At 51.0% G+C, this 17,923-nt stretch overlaps 3 protein-coding genes across 5 annotated transcripts; 2 read left to right on the top strand and 1 right to left on the bottom strand.

The window, feature by feature from the left end:
• Positions 1-776: 776 nt before the first annotated feature.
• Positions 777-14,463, bottom strand: EME1 (essential meiotic structure-specific endonuclease 1). 3 transcript variants are annotated; one of them, XM_040530598.1, is made up of 8 exons: positions 13,815-14,463; positions 13,605-13,732; positions 13,316-13,408; positions 12,747-12,865; positions 12,167-12,293; positions 11,484-11,599; positions 10,581-10,770; positions 777-875 (listed from the first exon to the last, which is right to left on the bottom strand). In XM_040530598.1, exons 1-8 carry the CDS (start codon positions 14,446-14,448, stop codon positions 861-863), a joined length of 1,422 nt encoding a protein of 473 aa, XP_040386532.1. In that variant the 5' UTR covers positions 14,449-14,463; the 3' UTR covers positions 777-860. The 3 variants fall into 3 exon arrangements, with proteins under 3 accessions (XP_040386532.1, XP_040386530.1, XP_040386531.1); XM_040530596.1 differs by lacking the exon at positions 777-875 and adding an exon at positions 7,549-10,072; XM_040530597.1 differs by lacking the exon at positions 777-875 and adding an exon at positions 10,092-10,237.
• Positions 3,047-7,883, top strand: LRRC59 (leucine rich repeat containing 59). The gene is made up of 7 exons (XM_040530604.1): positions 3,047-3,309; positions 3,641-3,700; positions 4,215-4,373; positions 4,715-4,819; positions 5,500-5,572; positions 6,252-6,425; positions 7,071-7,883. The coding sequence occupies exons 1-7, from the start codon at positions 3,205-3,207 to the stop codon at positions 7,313-7,315; spliced, it is 921 nt and encodes a 306-aa protein (XP_040386538.1). The 5' UTR covers positions 3,047-3,204; the 3' UTR covers positions 7,316-7,883.
• A 126-nt stretch (positions 14,464-14,589) lies between the features above and the next one.
• MRPL27 (mitochondrial ribosomal protein L27) lies at positions 14,590-17,672 on the top strand. The gene is made up of 4 exons (XM_040530607.1): positions 14,590-14,651; positions 15,882-16,004; positions 16,742-16,809; positions 17,253-17,672. The coding sequence occupies exons 1-4, from the start codon at positions 14,630-14,632 to the stop codon at positions 17,457-17,459; spliced, it is 420 nt and encodes a 139-aa protein (XP_040386541.1). The 5' UTR covers positions 14,590-14,629; the 3' UTR covers positions 17,460-17,672.
• Positions 17,673-17,923: the final 251 nt, after the last annotated feature.

Raw genomic sequence — 17,923 nt, 5'->3', positions numbered from 1 at the left:
GCTCGCCGCCCCCTCGGCGCTGCCGGCTGCCGGCAGGGGGAGCAGATCGGGGGAAGGACGGGGGATCCTGCGGGGGGAAGGCTGCGTGGCCCAGGGTGGGGGGCGTGGGTCCTGGGACCCCCCCATCCCCTGCCCATCGCCCCCCTGCCCTCCGCCGCCGCCCCTCGCAGCGCCCCGCCCCGCAGCCCCGCTCCTTTCTGCTCCCGTCCAGGCTGCCCCCCCCCGTTTTTTTTTTGGCTGACCCAGCTGCCACACGCCAGCCCTCGCCCTTCCACGCGCCCCAAGTAAGCCCTGTGCCCTGGCTGAGGCTCGCTTTGGCACAAGGGCCGAAATTCCCCCTGGCGAGGCAACCAGCGCCGCTCACCTCCGCGCTGTGCCGGGGCCCCGCGAGTCACCCACCGACTTCCAGCCTCGCCTGCGTAGGGAATTATCGCAGCTACCACCTCACCGGGAGGTTTCGGCACTCCCTGGCTGCCTGTACCCCACCACGGCACAAACAGGGCAGCGAGGAGCTGGGGAGCTACTCCAGAGCCGGGCGGGCTACGGGGGACCACGCAGCAGCGCTGACACTGGGGGGGGGGGGGCACACGCGTTGTCCCCCGTGGGAAATCACCGGCAGCCTTTCCGGGCACTGCCAGGCACGGTGGCAAAGCCTAGCTCGTTTCGGTGGAGGGGCTGGGGGATGTGTTTGAAGCCTTGACTGCCATGCAGGCAGGAGCCAAGCAGCGCTACCGGCGCGGGGCTGTTTGTCGCTCGGCCACTGACCTGTGGGGTGATCGCCGGCACTCGTTTTGGAGCACCGCTTCTGCTTCTCCTCCCACGCTCTGCCCGGGTGGACACAAGTTCAGCACGCAGAGTCTTCACGGCGTGCTGTGCTGTGCTGAGCACAAGAGAGCTTGTGAACGAGGGAATCAGTACCGGCCCCAGAATCAGCGTGTCTGAGGCATCAAAGCCATAAACTAAGCTCATAACAGAGCCCTGTAGTGAAATGCTGACTGCAACCACATCTCCCCTTCTGGATAGCTGGTTTTAGAAGCAGACTTTGGATTTTCCCTGATGTGCTTGTTTGGTGGTAGCAGTGACAGTGTTTTCTTTGGTTGGAGGAAGGGAAATCTTTGTCTTTGAAATGTGCAAAACTGGCTGTGGCTATGCACAGGAACTGGGCAAAGCAGTGGGAATCTCCTCCAGCCCCCGACCCGCTCCCTTCTCCTTGCTGCTGTTCTTCCACCCCTTCTCTTGCAGAGCAGGCAGATGTGTCCCTCAGTATGATTTGTCTGCCTTGTGCAGGTTTGAAGGCTTGTTAGACACGCACAAGTAACTCTGTTTGCATGTGTCAGTCCCACTGAAATCAGTCGCTAGGCGAGTTTCTGGAGATGATGTAAGGCCGTATGACATCCATGGCCAGAAGTCGTCTCCTTCACTGTTGCAGCAAAGCCCAGTGCAATTATCTGTACCTGTACTGCAGGAGCAGCAACGTTGTGCTCGGTGTTGTATAACCAGAGAGGGAAAAAAAAAGCCTGTGATCTGAAAAACCCTCACCTTAAAAACAAACAAACAGAAATAAAGCTGAGTTTCAGGCTGACCTTTCTTTCCACATTCGGATCACTAGGGTACAGAGTGAAGCCCGGTTAGGTATTAAACAAAGAATTATACAGGAGTTAACGTGACCTTCACGTCTGGGTATGTTCGTTTGAGATGGTCAAGGCCTGAGGCTTTGAGATGGCAGCCTGACAAGTAACACTTCACGCACACCGAGTGACACGTAATTTCTCTCTAATAAAGATTTAAAAATCTGCCTCGAAGTTAATCACGGGTAGGTGGCACACACTCCAGGCGTTCCCGTCTCTGCAGCACTGCATACGTGAAGGCATTTTCTACACATGCAAAGGGTTTCACCCAGGTCCCCTCTGAGCCTCCACGTGGAGGACTCCGCGTGCCTCTGCCAGGATGGCCGGGGTGCCCGTCAGATGGGAGCAGGGGCCGTGCTGCTGCACGAGACCCCACAGGAGCCCACCCTAGCTCTGGGTAACTCGGGTCACCTCCCTTGGTGTCCATGTCGGGAGACCTGGCGATGCACGACTTTCCCTCCTGTCCCCGGCACAGATCTGGCCCTTCCTTGCCCTCTGAAACTCGCTGAGAAAGGCTGAGGCACAGGGGAGGTTCTTGCGTAACCAGACCTCGCTTTTCTCACACGAGGGCTCTGTAATGTCAGCTTGCCACCGGGAGGTGCGATAACCTGCTTTGTGAACCTGCAGAACCTCCTGGGTGGGAGCACATCAACTTTAGGCAGATTTCGTTAGACTTCCTATGAGACAAATCTGTGTTTGCTGTTTGTGATGCCTTTGCTCAGAGACTCCCGTGATCTCGGTCGCATCTGTGCTGAGGTGAGCAGATCTCAGTGCTGGAAGAGGCCTAGAGGCAACTCAAAGCGTAACCAAGGCACCCGCGGGGCAGAAGTGCTGGAGCAGTTATAAACAACTTTGCAAGATCATGTACGCCGCAATTTGCATAGGGGCAGGCAAAGCCAAGGTTGGTACTCGCTGCAATCCCACTACTGGTAATACCAACTTGGCTCTGTCCCAGGCTCCTTTTTTTGACTTTCCCACCAGTGGGTCAGGCAAGGCAAGGGAGCACTTTGCTTGTGTAGTGCTGGAGCTTTTGGATCAAAGGAGGAGTAATAGCTGCAGAATTCCTCCTTGGAAAGAGGAACACCTTGGTGCAAAAAAAAAAAAGACACAAAAAGACCCCAAGTGTGGCACTTTGATTACGGACACCACGACGAGAACGAAGCGACGGCACCCAGAGCTGTGAGACAAGGCACAGACCGCTCAGCTTGCCCGTGATCTGCTGCCGACGACGCTCCGAAGCAGCAGCGGCCGAGCGCCGGTGAGGAGGGGCCGCGGGAGCCCTCGGAGCCCCCCGCCGAGCCTCCGAGCAGCCGGGGGGCAGCGGCGCGGCCCCGGGGGGGGAGCCGAGCGCGGCGCTCCGGGCCGGCAGAGGGCGCTGGGGACCCTCCCGGTGCCGCCGGCCCGAGCGAGGACGTGGCCGCGGAAGTGGGTGGCGGGGAGCGGGGAGCGGCGTGGCTCGGCCTGGCCCGGCAGCTCCGCGTTGGCCCGCTCCGCACCGCTCCGCACCGCGCTGCCCCCGCCGCTCCGCGCCGCCCCGCGGCCCCGCGCCTCCCGCAGCGCCGCCCGCGGCGGGGCCATGGCGCGGGGCGGCGGCAAGGCGGGGAGCCTGAAGGACAAGCTCGACGGCAACGAGCTCGACCTGAGCCTGTGCGATCTGAGCGAGGTGCCCGTCAGGGAGCTGGTGAGCGGCTGGCAGCGGGGAGGTGCCGGGTGGTGCCCCCCCGGGGTTCGGGGAGAGCTGCGCACCGCGGCCGGGGCTGTCCGAGCTGGCCTGCGGGCTGATAACGTGGCCGAGAGCAGGGCTCGCGCGTCCTGGTGGGCAGAGAGGCTGCGGGTCTGTAAGCACGGGAATTCTGCCTTTCGGCTTTAAAGCCAGGATGCTGAGTCCGGACCCCGCAAGGAACAGCCTCGGGGAGGAACCCGCGGGCTGGGTGGAAGTCTGCAAGAAAAGTAGCACGTGCAGTCCCGGTTTGTATCTACCTGGCGGCCGAAGTACTTTGTTTCTCTTTCAGGCTGCACTTCCGAAGGCAACTATATTGGATTTGTCCTGTAACAACCTCATCTCCTTACCGGTAAGATGCTGGAGGGAGCCTTTGTGAAGATAAGGAGGGTCTGCTGGGAGATATTTAGGAGAGAGAAATAGTGCTCCGGCAGAGCAGGGAGGCTTGGAAATGGCCCTTTACTCCTTGTGGGGTGGCTGAATGGCACTGCTGCCGATTAAGGGTCTGTACGGGTGGGTGGCTTTTACTGAGGCGGGTAGCACCTAACGAGAGAGGTCAAGCTGAACAAAGGCTGCAGCATCTTCCTGCCAAAGGATCCCAACATGAACACAGACCGGTTTCCTTGGCAGTGGAAATTCGGTTTTCGGGTGTCCTGCTGCACACCACCGCGTTTGGTTTGTCTGTCCTGTCTGTCCCACTGGCACCTACCTCTCTCTTCCGAGAGATTTTCCTCCAGCTGCAGTCCTGTGCTAAGTTCAGGATTTGTGGCTTACGTAAGGTGCAGGCTACCTCAGCACATTCCCTGCTACGGTTCCTTCGTTAAGATGCTGACAAGATTTTTCTGCTTTTTGTATCTGGCTTTTAGTCAGACTTCTGTAGTTTGATGCACCTGGTGAAACTGGATCTGAGTAAAAATCGCCTTCAACAGCTGCCTTTGGACTTTGGCCGCCTGGTCAATCTGCAGCATCTGGACCTCCTGAACAACCGTTTAGTCACCCTGCCAGTCAGCTTTGCACAGCTCAAGGTAAAACTGTTTGCCGGGCAGTTACGTAAAGCTTTGGGATGCAAGCCAGGGTCTTGTGATCCTTCTCAAGTTGATTTCCCTGGTAAAGCATCCATCCTGATGACCACCCATTCCAAAATTCAGCTGTCTCTGCACCGCAGCTCAGTGGAAATTATCTCACATCTATTGAAAAGACCTCTGCCTGAGCTCACTGCTTGTCTTCCGTACCTGTTTCGTTCTTATGAAGTAGCTCTTTGCTTCTGCTTTGGATCTCTTAAATAATTACAGGGCCGTTGTGCTATTTGTGGTCAGCTGCTTGCTGTGTGCTCTTACCGCCTCCCCTTTGTCGTTCCTTCCTGCAGAACCTGAAGTGGCTGGATCTGAAGGACAATCCCCTGGATCCCGTTCTAGCTAAAGTAGCCGGAGACTGCCTGGACGAGAAGCAGTGTAAACAGGCTGCTGTCAGGGTAAGGAACCTGCTTGCTCTTTTATTCCTGTTTCCTTACTTAGCTCTGTCGGTGGATGGCTTTTCCTCTTTCTGCTTAGCAAGCTGGGCAGCTGCTGCTGCAGCACTCTGAAATTTCTTCAGCCAGTGAGGTGCTGGTTCACTGCACTGACTTCACCGCTTCCGTGCCTAGAGAGGGAAAACACCAGGCTGAGCAGGACTCTCTTCCATCGCTAGGGAAGCAAAGGGACACTCAGAGAAAATAATCCGTGTGTAGGCTTGTACTCGAGTGTACAAAAATCTTTGGAGAAGTTCTGGCAAACTGTAGGGTCATGTAAATAGTTATTGCTGGGAGCTGTGGAGCAAGAATAGGTAAAAATCTGTGCCTGTGCCTTGCCGTTCCTTGCAAGAATTCAGTTTGCTGAAACCAAAATTGTTCTGTGACCCTCTGTATCAGCTAGCATCATTTGCCACGTGCGCTCTTCTGACACACAGACCTGTTTCTTAACTGCAGAGGTTCATGCAGGAAGGTCTGAGCTCTCTTCAGAGCTGTACCTGCAGGGCTAAGGCAGCTGTGTGCAAACGCAGGGGTTGGTTAGACCCAGCCGACTGTCCTCAGCTACGCTCCAACTGTTCTGTTTTGAACTGGCTACGCAATGAGCCTTCTGCAGAGCTCTCAGGTTGTTTTCTTGGGCCTTGAAGGTACTGCAGCATATGAAAGTGATCCAGTCTGAGCAGGACCAAGAAAGACAACGGAAGCTCCAAGCAGAGCGAGGTAAGCTCAAAGTCCTCACACACACATTGCTGAGCTCTGTTCTCAATCTTTAACATGTCCATATATATTGATTGCCAGCTAGCAACTATTTGTAACTGTCAGAATTTTGTGTTTGTGACTACCAGGGAGTCCTAGGGTAGGAGGGCCAGAGGGAGAAAGATAGTCTGGGATCGCTGTGCTATTTGTTGCCTGAACAACAGAATCTCAGAATGGTTTGGGTTGAAAGGGACCTCAAAGATCCATGGGCAGGGACAACTTCCACTAGACCAGGTTGCTCAAAGCCCCATCCAGCGTGGCCTTGAACGCGTCCAGGAATGGGACATGTTAGGTCCCTAGCTGGAACGCTCTATGGATTGCACATAAAGTATATGAAAGAAGAGCACAGGATTTATTTTAAGGGAAGCCTAAATTTGAGGTAGCAAGATGGAAGATACGTAATAAAAAACAGCAACAAAAACAACCAACAAAACAGAAGTCCACCACAGGGGTTATTTAATTTCACAGAATCAAAGAATGGCTAAGGGTGTAAGGGTGCAGTCCCCCTGCTAGAGCAGGCTGCCCAGGATTGTGTGCAGGGATTTGTTTCCTCATCCCAACTGGGAACAGATAAGCAGGTAATAAGGAAGAAGGCAATAACAACCCTTTAAATTAAAGGAAAAAACTTCCTATTAATCCCCAGAAATGGAGAAGAAGCGTGAAGCCGAACAGCGAGCCAGGGAGGCTCAAGAAAGGGAACTGAGGAAGCGAGAGAAGGCAGAGGAAAAGGAACGCAGAAGACGGGAGTATGATGCTCAGAGAGCTGCAAAACAGGAGATGGAAAAGAAAACTAAAAAAGAAACCGTGCAAACCCGAAGTAAGTAGCATCCACAGTGAGTCCAAATAAAGACTGTAGTGTGATAATTTAATGTATGCCTTGAGCACTGCGTAGGCAAAATAAGCAGAGGAGAATGAATAAGACCACTGCCATAGAACTGCAACATATTTTCAGTCTGCATCCTATTTTTGATGCCAGATTTGCTTTTATGCAGTCCAGGTACTGAGAGAGAGCAAGAGTGGTGTGGAAACAGCACAGCAGTAGAGCTTGTTAGAAGCCTTACAGGTGGGCAGCTGTAGCTGAGGAACAGTATTGCAGTATCCGGGATGAACTGAAGAACCTTCTGGATTTTGTAGCTCGGCAAGTGTTCCTGAGAACTTCCCTCCACTCCTTTCTTCTTAGATGTACTGAACTATATGGTTAAAAACAGATCTTGTGCAACACAGAGATGCTTTACTGCCTTTACTTCCATGGGCAGAAGTGAAAATCTCAAACTTCTCATGTAAGCGGGGAGATTTTGTGCATTTATTTATTGACCAGAGTTAAGTGATGAGGATTCATGAGCAAAGACAACCGTAGCACAGGCCAAAGCACGTTACCTGAGCAGCACGTTCCTGAATGTAACTGTTAAAGATATTTGACTAAATCCTCACATTCTTGATCTTGCAAACGTTCTTGTTACAGAGCCTGCCTCCAGTTCTCGTCCTCCTCAGCCGCCCCGGCACAAGCACTCCTGGTCACGGTCAGTGCTGAGGGTCCTGCTGCTGGTGCTGCTGTGCATCCTCTGTACTTTGGCTGTCTGCAAGCTGACAGAGCTACAGCATCAACCGCTGTGCATCAGCGTGAACACTCTCTACGAGGATGTGGTAGCTGCTGTGCAAAACCATAAATCCCTGCAAAACCTGCTACACCAGAACTCGCAGCAGTGATCGGCCGGAACGGGCACTCGCTTCGTCAGCATCTCCTTCCACCATCCATGCAGCCAGAATTCCTATGGAATTGTGTTCTGATGAAACTGCTTCTAATCAGTCAGCATCGATTTGCTGGTCCGCTCCACGTAGAGCAGAGTTATTGTTTGGATCATCTTTGCTGTGCGTGTTTCTCAGTTGGCCTGTCAACTCTTATTTGCCCAGATTAACTTACTTAAATTTGTTAATACTTCTTGCCTCCAAGGAATTTTTACCTAGATTGTGAGATACAGAAAGTTGCCAATTTATAGAAGCGGGGGAAATTAAAAAAAAAAAAGCCTTACAGTTATCTAGGTAGCTATAGCTCTATAATGGAGGTATAAGTTTTGTAATACATATCCATTTCTTGCTCTCATTTCTGTTAATGCTAAAAATCAGTGGTATGGCTGTATGGGGTTGTATGGGGTAGGCCTCCTCCAGGACCAATTACAAGTTTGTGGAATGGCTGCGCATCCTTATGTTGGAGTGAAGAAGCTGATGTACTCTTGAAAAAAGCTGAAAATTTTCAATACAACAGTTTTCGCATCAATTTGTCTCCACTGGATGTTTGTGTTGCTAATGCAGAACACCCGTTGTTTTAATTGGAGTTAAATAATTTTAGTAGTTTAAAAATAACCTCTGGCTGCATACAGTAACCACTCATTTTAGCCAGCTAGTGCCAACAAAGGAGCTGCAGCTTAAGACGGGCTTCTTGCCAGTCTGCAGACTCTTTTCTTGCGTGTAACTAGAGGGGGTCTGACACTCACGGAAAGCTGCTGTAGCAGCAGCAGGCAGCACCGGGTGGCACTGTTGCAGCGTCACACACTAAGGCAGCCTGGCAGAAATGGACTTCACCTTGGGACCACTGCTGCAAAGGCTGGGAGGTTTGGCAGGTTGCACCTAGAGAAGAAAACTCAGCTGTACAAAGGCCTATTAATTATAAATAATCTCTGTAAGAGAAAAACAAACAGAAGTTGGTCGTGTCCTCAAAGGGTTCATGAGCGTTAAACTGAAGTGCAGATGTACCGGTGCGAGCGCAGGTTTCAGAACAGCCACGCTCCAAACCCCACTGAGACGTGCCGACATCAGCCACCAGGACAGCTCCCTCTCTGGCGCTACCTGGAATTATTGGTGACTGCAGCACTGCACCGCCAGGAGGAACGGCAATTACTCTGTCCCACTGTTGCTGCATTGCCACGAGGAAGTCATCCATAGCATTTCACATCAAGGTCATCACTCAAACAGTAAGCCCTCACCCTTCCATAGTCCAGTGATAAGTTCTCTCACAACCTTGCAGAAGAAAGCAACAGATTTAAGATAAAAGGAAGGAAAGGCTGCCTGTCTCTCTAGCTTAGCAGTACGTACGTTTTCCAAGCTTCCTTGAAATAGCTTTGGTATTTAATTCACTATAGTCTTTAAAAGATCCTTGCTTACTGTCTGGAAGTGTTCAGAAACATTGCAAACACCACTCAAATCAACATTCCCCCTCTGTATCCATTCCTCTCAGCATCTGGCAGGAATTTGCTGCTCTGCTATTTAAGAGAGGGTGTTGCTTAAGATAACAATTGCGAAGCTATTAAGATTTATCAGTTCAGGTCCGAAGTATGCTACTGGCTGCGCAAAGGTACCTGCTGAGTGTGTGAAGCTGTCACAGCTCAGGATTTTTTGTTGGAAAAACGTTCCCCCTTTCCAAAGGGCGACTTCCATGCTTTGGATGCAGCCTAATTCACACTCGGCACTCATCTCAGTAAGTGCCTCTGTAGCGCAAGACCTCAGCCTCCCTTGGGTGCGCATCAGTGCTGATGGCTTCGTGGACAGGCAAGCGTGGTCCCCAATCTAATTAAAAGAACGCTTTTTTCTGCCAACTGTTTAGACCTCATAATTCCAACACATGTAATCAGATTTCACGACCCTCTGTAGATTAAGCTGTCTGGAGACCGAATCAGGGCAGTCTAAATTTAAATCCGAAAATTAGTCTTACTCATTCCCATCTGCCATAGTGGAAAACTGAAAAAGTCTATTTGGCGAGGTAAATTCTTCCCCCTCACTAGAGCAGGTGCTGGGGCAGCACCATATTGCTTTGAGCGTTAGAGTTTTTCACACTGGAGAGAGAAGGAAACTACTTGCAGTTTAGGATACCAGCAGCAAACACTCCTTTCAACAGGAGACATACCACAGTCACAGAACGGCTTGAGATGGGAAGGGACCTCTGGAGGCCACCTGGTCACAGCTGACTACTGTCAAGACAGCGCGTTAGGAAGCAATGAAAAGCATTATACAAAATGATTTATTTCCTAGGAAGAGCTCTTGATAAATAGAAAGGCACCATCAGTGCTGTAAGGCATGTCCATCTCACGCTGTTACAGAAGACATTCACCACCTTTGTGTGAACCCCAGCCATTCCGCAATTTTATCCAGATTTCTTCCACCATGATAAAAGACTGTACGTGGTTAAAGTCCTTAAACTACGAGTGACGACCCCATGCGTCACCTAAGCACGTCTTCCCAGAAGGGAGCAGAATATTTAAACCAGGGAAACCACAAAATCCTCATTCACTTGGGCTATCAGGTGGCATCCAGATAGAGGTCAGGATCGTGAGAAGTCATCTGCAGATAGATTCGCCTGGAAAGTTCTGGTCCGATCCGGCGGGAGGTGGCTGTCACACCATCACCGCGGCGCACAAGGATATTAGCCAGCATGTTCTCCCGCTCCTGCTCTGAGGAGCATCTACTATAGGCCTACAAGCAACACAAAGGAACCACGGCATCATCTATTTGCATCCAGTGCTCAAAGAAAATAAAAAAAATCCCAGCTATGCACCTGTGACAGCTCTACGCCTTCACACCGTGAACCCATTTTTCAGCCGGTCCCTCTCCAGATCTCCCTTGCACGCTCAGAGGCAGCTGCAGAAGCAGTACGGCTGCGTGTAAATGGAACGGACTCGCTAAAGGCTGCTGCTAGGCATGCCCCTGCCGTAGGTAAGAGTGAACAAATCAAGCAGGGCTGTGCGGCGATGGGCAACTTCTTTGGCTTTCCCGCTGCAGGGAAACCCTTACACGAGCTCCTCTGCAGTCTGCTCTGTAAAGCCAAAGCAACGGGTACCAAGGAGTCAGCTCCTTCACTACCTTACTAAACAGCTCCTACAGAATCACCGCATCAAAATTAATCCCAATTAAAGGATTTCTTCCGCCTTTGCAGTAGTTGGCTGTCTGCACACGGTCCTCGGGGTTCCTGAGGCAGCCTTACCTGGTCCAGAAGCTGAGGAGAAGGGTATGCAGACACAACAGCCTCGGCCATCTCCAGGCTGACCCGGTTAAATTGTTGTATCTGCCTCTTCCAGACTTCAAAGAGGCCCTTTCCAGAGGGATCCACCTTCACACCTCTGCACCACTTGTTCTCTAAGTAGAAAGAGAATCCAGTCTTCTCTTGCTCTCGCCTAAGGACAATGGATAGAAATCCAAAGGAAGCCATGAAAAAAAAATTAAATTCCTGCACCTGTTATACATAGACAGAGACAGTGCGCGTCACTTCTCATGCCAAGCTGTTACAGACACCACTGGCATCAAATGATAAAAATTTGACCCTGTTTTGTCTACACTCATTGCCTATTTCTTAGTCTAAGGCCCAGATTTCCCATTGAAAAAGAAATAACCCTGTACTAGGGAGCAATTCTGACAGAAGCCAACATGCACACAAAGCGGTAAACAAGAATTCACTTTCTGACTGCCAAAGATAATCAAACACTTTTAGATGTCATTTTTAAAGACATCTCTTTTCATGGCGGAGACATAAAATACAGCAGCTGCTGTGACAGGAATGCTAAGACTGTGTGAGACTACACAAGACGGCTTTCTTCGCTATCACCGTGTAACGTGTTGCTGTCTTTCTTTATCAGTTGAAACATTTAAATGGTGCATTCTCGATAACGTCTCTCGTGGTGACATACGGAGGAAAAGCTGGTACTTTGAGTTCAGCCCGACTCACATCCCCTTCCCACTCTTAAAATCAGACTGAGATCAAGACCTTTACTTGACGCCAAGAGACTACACCTCGAAATCAGGGTCTCTCCTCACCCCTGCTACTCCCTGCCAGGAATCCTGAAAGCAAAGCCTTTCTAGAGATAAGACCAAACCTCATCTGTTTACTTACTTGTACGGTGCTTCAGCTACAGCTTTTGAGAACATAGTGGCAAACTCTCCAAGCTCCTCCCAGCTCGCAAAAAAAGTGACTTGGACTTGTGTGCACAGCTGCAAATCCACCAAGGCCTGTAAACATCATCGGAAACAGCAAATGGAACAATTCACCTTCTAACCTCAAACCCCATTCCTGTCTGGAAAAAAAACAACCAAACACAAAACCAAAACAACGAGTCGTAACATCTTGCTATAAGTCACAACCACCCACTCCTTCCCTTTTTGGAAACAGTTAGCTTAAGGCACAGCCGTATTTAGGGACGCTTTGACTCCTGCTGCTTAACAGGAGCCGAGTGCCATCCCAGCTGACATCGCCCCTCAGCGGAAGGCTCCCGTTACACGCAGGCCACCAGGGCAGCAATGGTGGGCTTTACCAGCGGGCCACAAGCGTGAGAGATGCTAACCAAGATTCACGTTTCCCTGCCCAAAATTAAGGTGAATGAGACCTGGTGGTCCAGGGGAGAGCAGGTCTGTATCTGAGCGGTGGGGAACTGAACACAAAGAGCTCCGTACACAGCACGTAAACTACTAAAAGCTGAAGGTCCCCGTCCAGGAAAGGGTGTGAGCGGGTCAAATGTTCCAGTGGTGGCAGACAGCAGAGACAACAGCTGCCTGCCTGTTCTAAAGGTACTCACTCACTTCTTCCACATCCAGTCTGGATATCTCCAGGCCGGAATCCTTAGCTTCCTTTCTCCTCTGTTCTTCTCCTTGATTTCCGTGCACTGTTGCCTGTTGCAGCCTCTTTTTCGACTGAGCTCTGAGACATCTAAGAAGATGAAGATAAGATTGGGAGTTCCCTTCAGCAGAAGCAGCAGGACCAGGCTGCTGTGGAGTATAAGACAACTTAGTACCAATAACCCCTACTAAGAGGCACTGGATTTGTAGAAAAAACACCAAGGACCATCAAATCCAAAAGCATTATATCTGATTAACAAAATTCCTCAGCAACAATTCTTTGAAAACTAGAAAAGCACTCCAAGAAAGTATTCGGGACTTTTTTGCCATCCTCATGCTCTTCCCCAGCTATTTACCCTTGGTCACTGTGGTGACAGACTAGGTGGAACTTTGCTTCTGTTCCTACACAAAAAATAGTGGAGCACTTCTGGGTAGGAACGCTAGTTATGCTCCAGTCTTTGCTAGAAGGAATTACTGTAAACACCTATGGCATTCTGCAAGGCCAGAGACAGCGTAGAAACATTTGGAGGGAAAAAAGTCTCACCTGAAATACTTTTCTACTTCAACTACTGTCAGTGCCAAAATTTTTCCAGGCATTTTCTTCATAACCTGAGCTACAAAGCTCTGTAAGGTCTCCTTATCTCCTGCACAGCCCTGGGCCTCCTGCAAAGATCAACAGAACCATACTGAGTTATGCAGGCAACCCCAGCAACCTATGGCTCCAATTTTGCATCTGAGTCAGTGCAGATGAAAAGGTCTGCTCCCATAGCCCTCTGGGGACAAACAGACAATACTCGATGTAGTAATAAGCTATGGCAGAAAGCCAACCACCAAACAAACAACCCACAACATACTTGACCTGGCAGTATCTATTAGGACAACGTTACCTCTTCAAAAATCTGTGAAAACCAGCAGCTATGAAAGAAAGCTTGTCAGAACTCTGCATTATACAGCCCTGATGTGTTTGATCAAATACTGGCTTTTAAAAACAAGATTTATGGTCTACTGGAACCATGGTTTTTCATCCCACATCAAATCCCATGAAAAGGGATGACAAATACCACCTTTCAGCAAGGCACATTCAGAGAGCGTGAAAGTCATAAGCAGCCTTACTTGCTTGTAGCCGCGAACCATGGACAAAAACTCCTCCAAGCGAAGCAGAACCAGGACATTTGGCTCTTCTGTCCATTCATCACCATCTTCAGTCTGCCCAGATACAAAAGCAAACAGCCAGAGCATCAGTCTGTTTGTAATTCAAACTCACTCAGTGGCACTCCCACTCAGAGCTCTGAGACAGGGAGAAGTTTGGAGGATGCTCAATTGGGTTGCTAAAGACTACTGTTATGAAGTGCAAATAACACAGAAATTAAAGGGCAAGCACATCAGGGTTTTGTCCTCGCACCTGAGGTATCACAGCCTTTCTCCTCCAGGTGATGCTGCAGGGAACAGCCTGACTCTCAACCACACAGGAATAGTTTGCGGACCGCAAGGCAGCAAGGACCTGTGCACCACCTTCTACCTGTAAAATAGCTGAAATTGATACATGGGTCAGGCTTCCACGGCAAGAGCCAACTGCCAGCACGAGGCAGGCGCAGGTTGCCGGGAGAAGTACCTGGATCCAGCACCACCGTTATGTATTTCTGGCACTCCCCTGGTCTCTGAGCTTTCAGGATCTTGGCAAGGGTCTTCTTCCTTTCCTTCTCCTGCTCCTGCTGCCTCTTCCGCGCTTCTCGTTCCTTTCTCCTCTGCCACGCAGCCTGGCACATCGCCTCCCTCTCCTTCTGGCTATATTTTCTCTTCTTGGGAGCGGGGGAAGTTTCTGCGCTGCCTCCGCTTGGCGGGGACCCGCCGGGCCGGGCTGCAGGCTCTGCCAGAGCGGCCTGTGGCAGGCCCCGAGCCGCCCTCTCAGCCCCCGCGGCGCCGTTTGTGCCTCCCCAAGGCCTGACTTCGGCCACCAGCACCCCGGCCGTGTCACCCTGCCCCCCGCCGCCAGCCGCCGGCCGCTCCCCGCTCCCACACGGCCGCTCTCCCCCTTCCTTCCCCCGGGCCGCGCTCCCCTCCGCTGAGGGCAGGCCGCGGGACAGCCTCCTCTTCACCCGCTCGGCCAGAGGAACCACCTCGGGCTCGCTGTCGCTGCTCAGCACCACAACGGCGCTTCCCCACCCGGGGGAGAGCGGCGACACCGGCCGCGGGGACAGCCCGGACGGCGGCGACCGCCCCTCAGCGCCCCCCGCGGCCGCCGCCATTTTGTCTCCCCTCAGGAGAAGGAGCTGGGGGGCGGGCGGGCGTTTGCCGCGTTGGGCGCCGATTGGCCCGAGCCCTCGCGCACGCCGCGCGTGCTGGGCGGTGGTTGGTCCGCGGGCGAGCGTGCGCGAGCGCTCCGACCAACCGCCGCGCCGGAAGAGGAGGGGAGGTGGCGCCGGGAAGATGGCGGCGCTGGGGAGGCTGTGTGAGTGAGGGGCGGCAGCGGCAGGGGCCGGGAAGGGGCGAGGGGGGTCCTGGAGCTCGGGGCTTGCTTTTTGGTCGCAAAATAATTAACTGCCACGCAAAACGTAACCCCGGGAACCAGCCGTTCGGGTTTTATGTGTTTTCTGGTACAGCGAGCTGGGCTGTAGCTTAGAATGTGGGCACGTTTAACTCTGTAACTCCCCTTCCTCTGCCTCCTTCCCTGCGGCCGGGTCCCAGAGCCTGTCCTTAACGTAATAAATATAAGCATTTTAAATTAACGTTCTTCATAGAGCACGTTCCCTTTTTCTCTACAAGATTTCTAGCTCACTGACCATCTATGATAACTTCAGACTAAGTGAATCCAGGGGGGTTTCCTCAGAACGAGGAGACAAGCATGTTTTATGGCACAATAGGCGCTCTTTTCTCTTACCTGCTGCTTCAGAGGTTGAAAAGAGGGATTTAGAAAACTTGGATTTGCCAGCTAACTGCATGAAGGAGGAACTTCTGAGATCTTTCTAAGAAAAACTAATTATGTCATAGTCGTGTTTTACGCAGAGAAGTTCACCAGAGGGTGAACAAAACCACTGTGTTTTCTGTCGGTGTCCTTTTTTTGCAAATGAGTAAGTTTGCAGTGTGAATGACATTGTGTTTCCAGACACAATCTATGACTGTAACGACTGACTTGTTTTGCTTGACTTGTCCTGATTGTAACTCAAGGATTTGCACAAAATGCTGAAGCTGTTATGTTCAGGATAACAATTCTGTATGTGCTTATGTATCACTTCGAATTGGAGTCTCCTCATTTGTAAGATTACAAAATATTTACTTACTAACTAAATAAATGCCATTCAATTGAGGGGTGAAACTGAAACGGAGATCACAGTTTGTCTTTTCTTGATCCAATATAAGGCCAATTTGTAGCGACCTGCGATTTCTGTAGCACGTTTTACAAGGCCTTGCTGAGACATGGATTTGTCTATGTCCTTCATGTCCTGATTGTTTTAGTCTTGTCTGGGTAGCGGCAGAACTTGAGATGTCGTCTCTTTGCAGAAGATTTAGTCCAGGATGGTCTAATTATGATTTATCCTGGAAGTAACGTTTTTTTTCCTCCGGGCTTTTGTTTGCCTTTAGCTTTAAAAACTGTATAAAGCGATAAAGTCTGGAAAAAAAAAAAAAGGCATGTGTATTAACTTTTCAGCTATTTTTGTTGTTGTTCTTGCTCCAAATCCAGTTCTGAGCGTTCCGCAAACAAGCCTGGTGGCTGTCAGATGTGCTTCTAAGAAATCTGGGGGCAGCTCAAAAAATCTGGGTGGCCGCAGCCCTGGGAAGCGCTATGGAGTCAAGAAAGTAGAAGGTAGGCCAGCCAGGTACTCTGCCCTTAGTTGTGTTTCGTGGCGTCCTTCACGGGTTATCCCCTGGCAGGGGTGATAATTGCGGAGCGTTTCTGTAGGAGGCGGCTGAGGCATTCTTCCAGCAGAAAGGAGAGAGGAGGTGCAGCGAAACCTCCTGGTCGAGGGTGGGCAGCAGGAGGGCAGCGTGAGTCAGCCTTCCTCCCCGACGGGCCCACGAGCGGGCAGCCAAAATTGGCTACAGAAAACGTACTTTGCTTCTCCGGAGAGGCTGGGAGGAGGGTGCGCTGTGGGACACCGAAGAACTTAAGTGCGCTTTCCCCCCGTGCTGGGTTGAAAAGCGTGGCATTTTAGCCAAAGGGGAGAATTATGACGCGTAGCTGAAGCCAAAGCACAGATTCTTGCAGCTAAGTGCTTAATAATTAGTGAGTTTGCTGATGAAAACACATCAGTGTTACAGGTAATAAAACGAATGCCTTCAGCAAACAGAAAATGCCTTGTACCCCAGGAGCAATCTTTTCAAGGCCTAGAATTGCTTTTTTCCGTTGTATATCAATTGCCCTCTGCTTCACGCTAACAGCATTTTTGTTCGGATGCTTTCAGCATTTGAAGTCACTTTTTCCATAGAAAATTTCCACAGAAAGCTGTTTTTTGTAAGTCCTGGAACCATTAGTTTTCCGCCAGCTTCAGGGCCTCGGGGAGCTCCATTTTTCCACAGGCTGACTCCGTCGTTCTGTTGCAGGTGCGTTTGTGCACGCAGGCAACATTTTGGCTACGCAGCGATTGATACGCTGGCATCCAGGGGCTTATGTAAGTCACTTTTCTGTCTTCCTTGGTACTCAGAACAGCAGCCCAGAACAGCCCAGCTCCGTGCTTCCTCTCTCTCAAGCTGTTTTTTAATTATTGTTTCTATTTTTTTTTTTTATAATCCTGAAATTGGGTTTCATTATTTGGTATTTCTTAGTGACAGCCTGCACAGAATCACAGCTGTGCCCACCTGATTTAGGAAAGGACTGAGGGTTATAGAGTTGGGGTCTTATACTTTAGGGTGGAATCAGCATCTCCTCCCTCGTAACGAGCAGCATTACAGACTGCTTGCTGGAAGCAAGTGGCGTGGTTTTCTTTTATTTTAAAATACGAAGCAGCGGATGCTGTTGAAGCCAAGATATGAACCAAGGCAGGCAGATGATCAGATCTGCTTCAGTAGCGACCTCCAACCTTTCCATCCTGATGTTGTGCCGGTCCTTTTGCAGGTGGGGATGGGCCGTAACAAGACGCTCTACGCCCTGGAGGATGGGATCGTGAGATACACCAAGGAGGTGTACGTACCTCCACCCCGCAGCAGCGAGAGCAGGGAGGTGATCTGTCGTCTACCCAAAGGCGCAATTCTTTATAAAACCTTCATCAGTGTTATCCCCACCGCAGAAGTGGGGAGCTTTAAGCTGGTCACCATGCTCTGAGTCTCCTGCGTCGCGTGGGGATGGATGGGAAGGAGCGGCTGGGACAGACCGCTGTACCTGGGCTGCCATCTCAGGAGGACGAGAGTGTTCTAGCTCTGAGGACACCTGTTTGTGCCTTTGCTCTCTTGCTCCCAAAGCACACGGGGTTGGAGTTCAGGCACTGGAGAGATCGCTGGGTTTTGTGAGAGTGCTCAATAAATGCATTGGAGTTCCTGTGGGTCTTGACTGTTCATAGAACATCACCTGTGTTCGTTCAGTACGTGGAGCTGCCTTCCCCCGGAGCACCCCTTCTGTTGTTCCACCGGAGTACTTCACTCTAGAATTAGCCTTATGACAATACTTGTCCTATTAATAATTCCCTCTATTTGTACTCATTTTAGGCACTACTGCTGTATTTTTATCGTAGCTCAGCACGCTGCAGGAGAGGACAGGTCCTTTGCCAACTGCACCTACCTCTGCACCCC

Source organism: Cygnus olor, chromosome 18 (assembly GCF_009769625.2).
Source record: "Cygnus olor isolate bCygOlo1 chromosome 18, bCygOlo1.pri.v2, whole genome shotgun sequence".
NCBI classification, from domain to species: Eukaryota; Metazoa; Chordata; class Aves; order Anseriformes; family Anatidae; genus Cygnus; species Cygnus olor.
This window is presented reverse-complemented; position numbering and strand designations above follow the sequence as displayed.